The 14,502-nt window shown below is 46.3% G+C and overlaps 1 protein-coding gene across 1 annotated transcript; it reads right to left on the reverse strand.

The window, feature by feature from the left end:
- Nucleotides 1-10,108: 10,108 nt before the first annotated feature.
- On the reverse strand, nucleotides 10,109-12,295 carry LOC124696715. Its single transcript, XM_047229400.1, has 2 exons — nucleotides 11,249-12,295; nucleotides 10,109-10,852 (listed from the first exon to the last, which is right to left on the reverse strand). The coding sequence occupies exons 1-2, from the start codon at nucleotides 12,293-12,295 to the stop codon at nucleotides 10,109-10,111; spliced, it is 1,791 nt and encodes a 596-aa protein (XP_047085356.1).
- Nucleotides 12,296-14,502: the final 2,207 nt, after the last annotated feature.

Below are 14,502 nucleotides of genomic sequence, written 5' to 3' on the forward strand. Positions count from 1 at the left end.
CGGGTTAGGCCCATGGGCGACGAAAAATACCCCTTAGCGGACGATTTTGAGACGTTGTCTATCAGAACTTTTCTTGTAGTGATCATAGAACGAACCATATCTAAGAGAGTTCAATTACGACATTCGGACACACCGTTTCGTTGTGGTGTTCCCGGCGGTGTCAATTGTGAAAGTATTCCGCATTTCTTTAAATGCATGCCAAACTCATAACTCAGATATTCACCTCCACGATCAGATCGCATAAATTTAATCTTCTTGTTACGTTGATTTTCCACTTCACTTTGGAATTCCTTAAACTTCTCGAAAGTTTCGGATTTATGTTTCATGAAATAGATATACCCATATCTACTCAGATCATCTGTGAAGGTTAGAACATAACGATAACCACCGCGCGATGCTATGCTCATTGGTCCGCATACATCGGTATGTATGATTTCCAATAAGTCGGTAGCTCGCTCCATCATACCCGAAAATGGAGTCTTAGTCATTTTTCCCATTAGACATGCTTCGCATCTATCAAGTGACTCAAAGTCAAGTGATTCAAGTAATCCATCAGTATGGAGTTTCTTCATGCGCTTCACTCCAATATGACCAAGACGACGATTGCCACATATAAGTAGAATTATCATTCAATTTAATTCGCTTAGCATCAATGTTATGTATATGCGTATCACTACTATCGAGATCTAACGAAATAAGCCATTCTTTTCGGGTGCTCGACCATAAAAGATATTATTCATAAAAATAGAACAACCATTATTCTCAGACTTGAATGAATAACCGTCTTGCATTAAACAAGATCCAGATATAATGTTCATGCTCAACGCGGGTACAAAATAACAATTATTTAGGCTTAAAACTAATCCCGAAGGTAGATGTAGAGGAAGTGTGCCGACATTGATCACATCGACTTTGGATCCGTTTCCAACGCGCATCGTCACTTCATCTTTCAGTAGTCTTCGTTTATTCCTTAGTTCCTGTTTCGAGTTACAAATATGAGCAACCGAACCGAGTATCAAATACCCGGGTACTAGAACGAGAACCGAGTGAGATAAACATCTATAACATGTATATCGGATATACCTTCTTTCTTCTTCTTGACAAGGCCGCTCTTCGGATCCGCCAAATACTTGGAGAAATTACGCTTCCGGTGTCCCTTCTCCTTGCGATAATAGCACTCGAGCATCGGGCTTAGGGCCGTTCTTAGGTTTCATAGGAGGCGTGGCAGCTTTCTTGCCACCCTTCTTGAATTTTCCCTTAGACTTGCCCTGTTTCTTGAAGCTGGTGGTCTTGTTGACCATCAACACTTGGTGCTCTTTCTTGATCTCAATCTCAGCAGACTTTTAGCATGCCAAAAAGTTCAGGTAACTCCTTGTTCATGTTCTGCATATTGTAGTTCATCACAAAGTTCTTGTAACTTGGTGGCAGTGATTGAAGGACACGATTAATCCCCAGTCTGTTAGGAATCACTATTCCCAAGTCACTAAGTTTCTTCGCATGCCCGGTCATGGCGAGCATGTGCTCACTAATGGAGCTGCCTTCTTCCATCATACAGCTGAAGAAATGTTTCGATGCTTCATAGCATTCCACGGCCGCATGAGTCTCAAAAATAGCTTTCAGCTCATTCATTAACTCATGAGGATCGTGGTGCTCAAAACGTTTTTGAAGATCGGATTCCAGACTGCACAGGATGGCACACTAAACTTGAGAGTACAGAGTTTTCCGAGTCTCGTAAACAGCTTTTACTTCATCGGTTTCAGTTTCGCGGGAGGGTCACCTAGCGGTGCATCAAGCACATATTGCGGATTTCCGCCGGAGAGGAAGATCCTCACATGACGGAACCGGTCGGTGAAGTTGCTACCGTTGCTCTTAAGCTTTTCTTTCTCTAGGAACTGGTTAAAATTGATTGGGGACGCCATCTCTACAACATATATTTGCAATAGTTTAGACTAAGTTTATGACAAATTGAGTTCAAATTTTAATTCAACATAATTAAAAATCTAGGTGAACTCCCACTCAAAACAATATCCCTCGCATTGTCTTAGTGATCACACGAACCAAATCCACCACACCATAGTCCGATCATCACGAGACAAGGTGTAATTTCAATGGCGAACACTCAAAGTGTTCATCATATCAATCATATGATTCATGCTCTACCTTTCGGTATCACGTGTTCCGAGACCATGTCCGTACATGCTAGGCTCGTCAAGGCCACCTTAGTATCCGCATGTGCAAAACGGCTTGCACCCGTTGTATGCACTTGTTGATTCTATCACACCCGATCATCACGAGATGCTTCGAAACGACAAGTCTTGGCAACGGTGCTACTAAGGATGAACACTTTATTATCTTGAGATTTTAGTGAGGGATCATCTTATAATGCTACCGTCGCGATCTAAGCAAAATAAGATGCATAAAAGGATTAACATCACATGCGAGTTCATATGTGATATGATATGGCCCTTTTGTCTTTGCGCCTTTGATCTTCATCTCCAAAGCACGGACATGATCTCCATCATCTTCGGGCATGATCTCCATCATCGTCGGCGTAGCGTCAAGGTCAATGGCGCCGTCTTCATGATTGTTCTCCATGTAGCAACTATTACAACTACTTTGAAATACTACTCAACATGAAATATAAAGACAACCATAAGGCTCCTGCCGGTTGCCACAATACAATAATGATCATCTCATACATATTCATCATCACATTATGGCCATATCACATCACCAAACCCTGCAAAAACAAGTTAGACGCTCTCTAATTTGGTTTGCATATTTTACGTGGTTTAGGGTTTTCGATATAGATCTAATCTACCTACGAACATGAACCACAACGTTGATACTAATGTTGTCAATAGAAGAGTAAATTGAATCTTTACTATAGTAGGAGAGACAGGACACCCGCAAAGCCTCTTATGCAATACAAGTTGCATGTCGAACGAGGAACAAGTCTCATGAACGCGGTCATGTAAAGTTAGTCCAAGCCGCTTCATCCCACTATGCCATAAAGATGCAAAGTACTCAACTAAAGATAACAAGAGCATCAACGCCCACAAAACCATTGTGTTCTACTCGTGCAACCATCTATGCATAGACACGGCTGCGATACCACTTTGTAGGATAACGTTGCATAGAAAACAAAAAATTTCCTACCGCGAACACGCAATCCAAGCCAAGATGCAATCTAGAAGACGGTAGCAACGAGGGGGTATCGAGTCTCACCCTTGAAGAGATTCCAAAGCCTACAAGATGAGGCTCTTGTTGCTGCGGTAGACGTTCACTTGCCGCTTGCAAAAGCGCGTAGAAGATCTTGATCACGATCGGTTCCGGCGCCACGAACGGGCAGCACCTCCGTACTCGGTCACACGTTCGGTTGTTGATGAAGATGGCGTCCACCTCCCGTTCCAGCGGGCAGCGGAAGTAGTAGCTCCTCTTGAATCCGACAGCACGACGGCGTGGTGTCGGTGGCGGTGGAGAACTCCGGCGGAGCTTCGCTAAAGCACGCGGGAGCTATGGAGGAGAGGGGGCGGCTAGGGTTTGGGAGGGGGTGGCCGGCCACTCAAGGGGGCGGCCAGGTTGTGGTCTTGGGGTGGCCGGCCCCCTCCCTTGGCCCCTCATTATATAGGTGGATCCCCAAGAGTTGGTCTCCAAGTCTTCGAATAAGACCCGAACCAAAAACCTTCCAAATGGAGGGGAAACCTAGCCAAGCTAGGACTCCCACTAGAGGTGGGAGTTCCACCTCCCATATGGGGGGTGGCCGGCCCCCTAAGGGGAGTCCACTTGGGACTCCTCCCCCACTAGGGTTGGCCGGCCATGGAGGTGGAGTCCCATGTGGACTCCACCTTCCTTGGTGGTTTCTTCCGGACTTTTCTAGAACCTTCTAGAACCTTCCATAGAACCTTCCGCGACATTTTAATTCACATAAAATGACATCCTATATATGAATCTTATTCTCCGGACCATTCCGGAACTCCTCGTGATGTCCGGGATCTCATCCGGGACTCCGAACAAATATTCGAACTCCATTCCATATTCAAGTACTACCATTTCAACATCCAACTTTAAGTGTGTCACCCTACGGTTCGTGAACTATGCGGACATGGTTGAGTACTCACTCCGACCAATAACCAATAGCGGGATCCGGAGATCCATAATGGCTCCCACATATTCAACGATGACTTTAGTGATCGAATGAACCATTTACATACAATACCAATTCCCTTTGTCACGCGATATTTTACTTGTCCAGAGGTTTGATCTTCGGTATCACTCTATACCTTGTTCAACCTCGTCTCCGACAAGTACTCTTTACTCGTACCGTGGTATGTGGTCACTTATGAACTTATTCATATGCTTGCAAGACATTAGACGACATTCCACCGAGAGGGCCCGGAGTATATCTATCCGTCATCGGGATGGACAAATCCCACTTGTTGATCCATATGCCTCAACTCATACTTTCCGGATACTTAATCCCACCTTTATAACCACCCATTTACGCGGTGGCATTTGGTGTAATCAAAGTACCTTTCCGGTATAAGTGATTTACATGATCTCATGGTCATAAGGACTAGGTAACTATGTATTGAAAGCTTATAGCAAATAACTTAATGACGAGATCTTATGCTACGCTTAATTGGGTGTGTCCATTACATCATTCATACAATGATATAACCTTGTTATTAATAACATCCAATGTTCATGATTATGAAACTAATCATCCATTAATCAACAAGCTAGTTAAGAGGCATACTAGGGACTCTTTGTTGTTTACATATCACACATGTATCAATGTTTCGGTTAATACAATTATAGCATGGTATATAAACATTTATCATAAACATAAAGATATATAATAACCACTTTTATTATTGCCTCTTGGGCATATCTCCAACAATCGAACCAGTAGGAGTCAAGGAAAACGTGAAGGTTGTTGGTGACGGAGTGTAGTGCGGCGCAACACCAGGGATTCCGGCGCCAACGTGGAACCTGCACAACACAATCAAAGTACTTTGCCCCAATGTAACAGTGAGGTTGTCAATCTCACCGGCTTGCTGTAAACAAAGGATTAAATGTATAGTGTGGAAGATGATGTTTGTTTGCGAAGAACAGTAAAGAATAGAGTTTGCAGTAGATTGTATTTCAGATGTAAAGAATAGACCGGGGTCCACAGTTCACTAGTGGTGTCTCTCCGATAAGATAAATGGCATGTTGGGTGAACAAATTACAGTTGGGCAATTGACAAATAGAGAGGGCATAACAATGCACATACATATCACGATAACTACTATGAGATTTAATCAGGGCATTACGACAAAGTACATAGACCGCTATCCGAGCATGCATCTATGCCTAAAAAGTCCACCTTCGAGGTTATCGTCCGAACCCCTTCCGAGTATTAAGGTGCAAACAACGGACAATTGCATTAAGTATGGTGCGTACTCGTAATCAACACAAATATCCTTAGACAAAGCATTAATGTTTTATCCCTAGTGGCAACGAGCACATCCACAACATTAGAACTTTACGTCACTCGTCCCGGATTCAATGGAGGCATGAACCCACTATCGAGCATAAATACTCCCTCTTGGAGTTACAAGTATCAACTTGGCCAGAGCCTCTACTAGCAACGGAGAGCATGCAAGAACATAAACAACACATATATGATAGATTGATAATCAACTTGACATAGTATTCCATATTCATCGGATCCCAACAAACACAACATGTAGCATTACAAATAGATGATCTTGATCATGATAGGCAGCTCACAAGATCTAACATGATAGCACAATGAGGAGAAGACAACCATCTAGCTACTGCTATGGACCCATAGTCCAGGGGTGAACTACTCACACATCAATCCGGAGGCGGTCATGGTGATGTGGAGTCCTCCGGGAGATGATTCCCCTCTCCGGCAGGGTGCCGGAGGCGATCTTCTGAATCCCCCGAGATGGGATTGGCGGCGGCGGCGTCTCTGGAAGGTTTTCCGTATCGTGGTTCTCGGTATAGGGGTTTTCGCGACGAAGGCTATAAGTAGGCGGAAGAGCAGGGTTGGAGGCGGCGCGGGGGCCCCACACCATAGGGCAGCGCGGGCCCCACCCAGGCCGCGCGGCCCTATGGTGGCGGCGCCTCGTCGCCCCACTTCGTAACCCCTTCGGTCTTCTGAAAGCTCCGTGGAAAAATAAGACCCTGAGCGTTGATTTCGTCCAATTCCGAGAATATTTCCTTTGTAGGATTTCTGAAACCAAAAACAGCAGAAAACAGCAACTGGCTCTTCGGCATCTCGTCAATAGGTTAGTGCCGGAAAATGCATAATAATGACATAAATTATGTATAAAACATGTGAGTATCATCATAAAAGTAGCATGGAACATAAGAAATTATAGATACGTTTGGGACGTATCAGTCAACTCTGGCATGGTGAGGTTCAGTAGTCTAAGGTGAGTCTATTTGACAAGGTGAGGTGACCAGAGAGGGAGGAGGACAAGGGTTGGCATGATGATGTCAATGGCAATGGCATGGGCTTGGCATGGTCCTTTGTGCAATATTTTTCTTGGTCTTGGAGTGCTGCAAGCTCAAGTGGGGTGAGACCAAGGTATGTGGCATGGTGAGCATGGTTGGAGAGGGCTATGGTGTGCACATTGGATCAAATTAAAATGTGTATGTGGCACATGCAATGATGGTGGCATGCTTGGGCATGGTGATCATGGTAATGTTGGGTCACTTCATTGGTGCACTTTAGGGTACAAGGTGTACTATCAAGAAGGACAAGAGAGAGAGGGTGGAAAAGTGAAAAGTGGTTGAAAAAGTGATTTGTACTTCTAAATTAAACTATGTGTACTTCATATGTGACAAGCAATGGTCTCTTTTGTGTGTAATTTTGGCCAAAATTCTTCATGAATGTGCTCTATATAATGTTGGGCAACAATGTGTGGCATTGGTTTGAATTTTGGAGTGATTTTGTGAAAATTCTAAAAAGTGGGGGAATCTAGAATCTGTTTCAACATGGCATCTTGGCTTGACTATTTTGAGCAATAGAAAAGGATCTGGTCAAAATGGTCAACATCAAAAGTGTCCATCTTGATGAGGTCTTGGATGAGGTGCAAAGAGCTGAGAGAGTTTGGTTTGAAAATCTCTTAATCCAGGGGCTGAAAGTGGGTCACATGTTAAAAATGTCACATGTGACCATTATCACATGCAACTTGCAATTTGCATTTCTTTTCTTTTTGATTTGAATTTTCTTGATCCAAAAGATCATGGTTTTGGGGTTCATTTGATGTTGGTAGGGTTGATGGAGGGTTTCACCATTTGGGGTAAAGTAAATAGGGCATAGGCCATTATTAGAGAAATGGCCATAAGCCCACATATGCCTCACCCTTTTATTTTATTTTCTTTTTAAAAGTTCCCCTTGTTATTTGAGAAGGGTAGGGTTTAGGGTTTAGAAACATTTCAAAATACTTCAAAAAAAATATGTAGGTTAAAAACCCCACACACATGTATGCTATTAAACATATAAGAGAAAGTAATCAAAAAAATTTGTTGGCTCCAATTTTTGAAATAAGTGAAAGTCCTTTTCTTCTTTGTTTTAAAAAATTTGAGATGTTACATAGCGATATGTTCTCCTCTTCCTCTTGGTCGAACTCGTCGTCCGATGAATCGTATGATGAACTCTACAAACATACATATGAAACTATTATAGCTAATTGGCTAGTACAAATCTCATCCTAATTGAGGCCGGCCGGCGGAGGTGCATACCTTGCGAGCAAATCGGCGAGCACCATGATCGCGCCAGGTTGTTAGCAAGCTCGAAGACGACGACAACGACATGGCGACGGTGGCGCGGAGGACAACGCGACGGCGCCGGGAAGGAGGAGGCGGAGGAGGAGCGCCGGCTACTGCCCGTCGCTGGCGACGGCGCGGGCGTCACAGAGCGGCGGAGCGTCCGCCGCTGCCGGGAGGGAGGGCGCGGGTGAGGTGGATCTACGCCGCGGCGGCGCGCAGCAGCGGGGCCGGCGGCGGAATCGACCGGCGGCGGCTGGATTTCGCCGCGGCGGGCGGTGGGGAAATGAGGGCGCGGGCGCGGGGGGGGGGGGGGATTTCCTGCCATTGGCTTTTTCGCGCGTGGACGAGCGATGCCGCGCGCTGTAGCCGACGCGTCACATATGGCGCTCCGGATTGTGCAAAACAGCTCGCGGCAAAAAAAAAAAATTTTGTGACGCGCTGTTTACCGCGCCTGCTGGAGCGCCCGAATCCCTCCCGCGCGCTGCATACTGGCCGTTTTTTTACAGCGCGACCTATATAGCGCGCCTGTTGGAGATGCTCTTACGTTGTACATATATTTGTCTTAGATTAATTCTGACGTATTTGTTATCAAACAGGTACAGTATGGACATGTAGCTTATCAAAGAAAAACCCTCGTCACAAGATGTTCTCGGAGATATAAACTGGTAAGAGGATATTCGGTATGATCCTAGCAAAAAGAAGTTGATAGAACATTATCATTCTAATTTGAAAGAAATGTCAAGAAGCAAGTACTTGGTTAATGGTACTTGTATCCAAGAGATAGTGCTTTTTCCATACTCAATGTTTGGGAAGAAAGGAGAAGGTTCGGTCCTAATTGGTTTGATGAAAATGGAAATTGGCTTGAATACAATGAATTGAAGGAAAAAACATATTTGTTGTTTCTTGATTAAGGACCGTGGCCATAAGAAGGAAGCTGGGTACGAGGTATTTGTTGTGAATGGTTGGGATAGCTGGAATAGCCAGAGTGAGGCTAAAAGATCATGTTGATGATGTCAATAGTATCCATAGTCAACTAATTGAAAAATGTGTTGATTTACTAAATATAGACTAGCACATTGATGTTGCTATTAACATTCAAAAGTATGCCGCTAAGAAGGTTTATTTTTCTCGACTAAAATGCCTCAATTGACACATTTCTAGATTGTTGCTCAAGTAAGGGTTGCCTTTTCGAGGCCATGACTAGTCGGAGAACTCACGCAATAAAGGTAAATTCTTGCAAGTTCATGAAATCTTAGTGGAGCATGCTCCCGTTAGCCAAAAAATTTCCGCGATAGTAAGTTGTGCATTAAGCTGGGCTCTAGCTTCGCCCCTGGCTGCCCAGAAGGTTGTGAAGACTAGATCTACTACCTGGCCTCTCTCAAGCCGTGGTTTCACCATTTTTTATGAGATTGCTCCAATCCCTAGCTCTTGTGCCACAGATTTTGTTGTTGGCATCCAAGATCCACATGTATCTAGATGTATGGGATCCTCCAGTACTCTCTAGAGAAGAAAATATTGTATTCTCATTTAATAATAATAGAAGATGAAAATCTGGGTGACTTCAGCCCATGATTTTTTCTCAATTTCAGAGGTTTTATTTTATTTAAGATGGATTGGTATGTGCTAGTTTGGTTGTTGATGCACCTATATGAATCAGCTAATACTTGCACTAGGTGAGCATGACTTGTTCTATTTGTCACTCTATATATTTGATGCATATGTTTTCATTCGTGACTGGGCAACGATCAATAATGCTAAGATTTATATCTTATTTCGCTGCCTATTTTAAGATCATGATTTGAGATGCTAATTTCCAACGTTTCTCATGTAACATTAGGTTTGTAACGTTTGTTTGCGCAACCATTTACTTGGCACGAGACGTCAGGTTTGCACGACCATTTCTATGATATGACGAAAATGAACATTAAGGAGGAAGTCAACCAAATACAGCACAGAACAACGTGAGCTCCATATGCAGCGGTCAGTGTGGCAGTCCTCCATGATCGCATCAAGATCGCAGTTTTATACTCCAGACAAGGAGCCTGTAGGATTCTCGAGACATGCATGCAACATCGCACATAGAAAATACGTTTGGCCACAGAAAGAATCAAGAATGTAAGTACTATATAAACATGTAATTAATCAACACGCATCAACGCCCGGATCGATCAAGGGATACATACATCTATCTGTCTGCCGCGACTGAGGATTGATTGCTCGACGCGGTAAGAAAAATCAGAGCAAAATCGTAAGAACAGAGGTACATTTTGTTGCCGATTTCAGTAAGAACTGAGGATGGATGGATGGATGTGTTGGGTTAATTTCTTCTCCTGGTCATGGACACGGCGTTGCCCTCGAAGAGCTCCTCGATGATGCCCTCCAGGTCCTCTCCGCTCAGCTTGATGTACTTCTCCGTCTGCCTCCCGGCGGTGAAGTGCTGCGCGAAGCGGCCGAGGAACGACCGGTACGCCGGCACGATGACGGCGGCGATGGACACCCTCAGCTCCGACTGCAGCTGCTCGTCGCTCACCACCCACGCGCCCTGCGTCCGCTGGATCTCGTCCATGGCGGCGTTGAACTGCTTGAACCGCTCCTTGAGCACCGTCTTCTGCACGTGCCCCTTCACGGTGATCCCGCCGTCGTCGCGGAGCACGTTCAGCACGCGCCCCCACGTCTCGCGCTGGTAGTTCTTGTGGTACTGCCGGAGGTCCGTCGACCGCTTCCGCGCCCACGCCTCGCCCACCACCGCGTTGATCTCCGGCGACCCCCGGATCTTCTGCAGCATGTACCGCCCGTTGTTCATCAGGAAGATGCTGCTCAGGGCCAGGTCCTTGTACAGCCGCGACTTGGCCTCCAGGTTATCGTGGAGGAGCTCCATCACCTCCATCAGCTGCGCCGCGAACGGGTTGCTGCTCTCGCTGTCGTGCCCCGGGGCATCGTCCGAGTCCGGCCGGTGGTGCTCCCGGAACACCTGCTCCAGCGTGTTCTTGTACTCGCACACGTACTTGAGGTAGTTCATCAGGTACCGCGTCAGCGGGTGCACCGCGCCGCCCGGGACAGGCTGTTTGCCGGCGTCGGCACGGATGGAGCTCTCTAGGTCACAGAAGATGGCGGCGGCTGATTCGCCAAGCCGTGCCCGCACGGACACGAGCTCCGACTTGAGGTCGGCGAGCGCCTCGGCGCCGCTGTTGCTTTTGCCTTCGCCGCCGTTCTCCGGGGTCTCGTAGGAGGAGAGGTACGCGTCCACGATGGGTGCACCGTCTCGGATGGCCTCGTACATGTCGAGCACCTTGAAGAGCTTCTCGGCGGCGCGCTTGGTCATGGCCACTGCCTCCGTGAAGTTGAGCATCTGCAGCATGGCGCAGCGTGCGAGGTCCGCGAAGATGTCGCGCCCGAGGTGGGTGTTGCTGCCGGTGAAGACGCGGGCGCAGAGGTCGTGCTCGGCGGACAGGCCGACGTTGACAATGTGACGGAACGCCTTGATCCACGTCCCGATCTCCGTCTCGAGCCCCTCCCACGCCATCTTCACCACGTCGTCGATGCTCGCCTTCTCGTACCCGAGGCTCAGCAGCGTCGTATCCAGCGCGTTCCGCCGCGCCACCAGGAACACTTGCGTGCACTCCGTCTCGTAGCCCACCGCGACCATTGCGTCCACCATGACGCGGAGCCTCTCCACGGTCTCCGCAGGGAACGGCTGTGACGCTTCGGCGCCGCCACCGCCGCCTCCGCCGCCGCCGCTACCTTCCGAGGAAGGCATGACGCACCGGTCTTGCTCGGCGCCGGCGGCTTGCCCGAACGATGGCGGCCGCCTCATTGCCTTGGCGCTGGCGCTGCCGGGGTCGGCGGCGTGGGATATCTTGGCGACGAGGGGGTCCTCGAGAAGCGCGTGGAACTCGTCCTCCACGAACGTCATGGCGCGGTGGAGCACGCCGGTGACGCGGTGCACGCCGATGGTGTACCTGACGGCACCCTCCGCGCCATTGTTTCCGCCGGACGCGGTGAGCGCGGACGCGAGCGTGGCGATGCGCCTGATTGCGGCGAGGAGCAGCGGCTGCTCGCCGTCCTCCCCTGGCGCCCACTTGTCTTCGTCGCCCTCCGACTGCGCGATCTCCACCTCTACGGCGGAGGCGAACCTGTCGAGCGTCACCTCGGAGATGCTCAGCGGCGCGTCCCCGTCTCGGCTGGCGAGGAAGGCGTCGACCTCCGCCGACAGCTCGGCGAGGCTCGGCTCCTCGTGCGGCGGCGGCGCGGGCGTCTCGCCGTCTCCGGCCCCGTCCGCGCCGTCACCCTCTCCACTGCCCGCCGCCGCGTCCTTGTCCTTTTCCTTGTTTTTGTCGGCGGCGGCGGCATCCTCGGCATCCTTCTTGACGCGCTCGATGTGCTCGGTGAGCTTGATGGCGCCCAGGGAGAGGTTGCGGCCGAGCTTCTCCTCGCGGACGGTGGCCTGAGAGAAGCTGCTCGACTTCTGCGGCAGCATCGCAATGGGTATCGGTATCCTCTCCATCTCTCTAGGCTAGCAGCGACGGAAGCCGATGGAGCTCCGTGCAGCAATGGCGGATCGGGATCGCCTGCCCCTGCGCGCGCACGACGACGCTTGGGTCGGTTGGGAGGGCAATGGATCGTGAGGGCATGCAATGGTAGAGAGAGAGGATAGGGAACGGAGGAGGTGTTAGAGAGGTGGCCCGAAGTTGAGGGACGCATGATTTGAAACTGTCTTCTTTTAGCTATGCAGAGGTTGCTAAAGAAAGCAGAGGTGTTGGTTAATTTGTTCTTTAATTTCATGGTGTTTTCCCCACTACCCGAATGCCGGATCTTGATCTGACCGTAACCGTGTAATTATCCATTTTTATAAGGGTTTTGCTAGTTCTTAGCTAGCTGAGAACTAAGTTCGTGCTCAGTTAAGTCCTACACCATTAGATTTGCTTTGTAATTTATATTAGTTATCAGTTGCAACTCTTCAAGACATCATTTAACTGAGAACGAAGTTTGTTCTCAATCGACTTAGAAATAGTCGCACCCTTTACATAATGGTTCATTTTCCTAATGATCCATTTTCAGCATGGTGTGCAAATAGTGATTTAAGCTACATCCTGAAAGCACACACCTTCCCTCGACCCTCGCTAGTTCTGATCCTCATAGAGCAGCGATTCTATCATGCATGGGAAGTTCCGTGGCTCCAGGAATGGTTGAAGCCATACCCAATCGAAAAAGGATGTTATCCAAACTTTTCGAAAATATGTTGTGTCAGCTTCAGACTTCAGTCTCATTTTAAAACATTTTGTAGGAACTAGTTCTAAAACTTGAAAGTGCTCTAGGTTTTAAACTAGACGTTTAATTTGATCACAATTTCAATATTTTGGTTTCTAGTAAAGAGAGCTTCACAACAACAAAAATATTAAATATATTTCAAAATATTTGAAAAATTAACTTTTAAATTTTATGACACCTAGAAAACTTTAATGTTGTTTCATTGGATTTCAATATGAATCATGACATTTCATTGTGTTTCAAAATTCAGGTTTTGAAATTTGCTAATTTTAGGCTTGTAATATTACTATCGAAATAAAAAAACATGGGTTCAATTTTTATTATTTTAATAATTATTTGCCTTTTTAAATTTGAGATAGAAAATTTAATAGGTGGATAAATAGATGTGAGAGAGAGTGTGAGGCAAATCGATCAAATATTTTCCCCTCTCCAAGTCCCCATTAAAACTAGTGTGTCAATCGTGTACCTCACCGTGATCATCCTACTACCTCTTGTCAAAGTGCTTCCTTTCGTCCACCGGTTGTTCGTTTCAATCCTCCGTCGATTCCATTGCACGCACTCATATTTTTGTTCTAGTGGCCACCCAAGAACCAGCCCTCCAATGTCGACTATTGCCACTTATTATGGATTGGAGGAAGTAACTTAATTTAGTGCACGAACTATTGTCGATGATGCCATGTTTCTAGCATTTTCCACAAGTAATCTACATTGTACTTTTCTAAAATAAGTTGTCTCGGAAAAGAAGGGTACCATCATACGGTAATGCAATCCGCTAAGCGGCTTATAAATAAATGTAAACCACATATACGAGAGATTCAAGTGAAAATCACTAGTTTTGGGTGCCGTTTGTACCATTATACTCCCTCCGTCCCAAAATGTAAGGCGTCTAAGGGCTGGTCACTAACTTTGACCAAACATTTAGAAAAATATATTTACATCTACAATATCGAATGAACATATTAAGAAAATATATTTTATGGTGAATCTATTCATGTTGATTCAGTACTGTAAATGTTTATATTTTTATGTATAAACTTGGTTAAACTTAAAGAAACGTTAACTTTTGACTAATCCTTAGACGTCTTACATTTTGGAACGGAGGGAGTACCATAAAAATGTGTTGATAGACAATATAGGTTTTTTCATTGAAAGTTAGACAATATAGTTATATTATATTTCTAAAATTTAACATGCATATTCATGGACAAAAGCGAATTCAAGCGAGACATATGCCCGTGATTTCGTCAATCTCAAGACCCGTTAGATAAAGTTTCTTAGACTGAGTCTCGAGATGCTCATATGGTTAGAGTGCATGCATTCATAAAAATGAGTGTATGTACATATTTTTAAGCGTTCTATAATGTGCTTCCCAAAAGACCTAATTGTAACTTTTATCAATTTTGGATCTATTTATACTGCTTCCCCTGATAATTTTGGAATTTT

Source organism: Lolium rigidum, chromosome 3, assembly GCF_022539505.1.
Source record: "Lolium rigidum isolate FL_2022 chromosome 3, APGP_CSIRO_Lrig_0.1, whole genome shotgun sequence".
NCBI classification, from domain to species: domain Eukaryota; kingdom Viridiplantae; phylum Streptophyta; class Magnoliopsida; order Poales; family Poaceae; genus Lolium; species Lolium rigidum.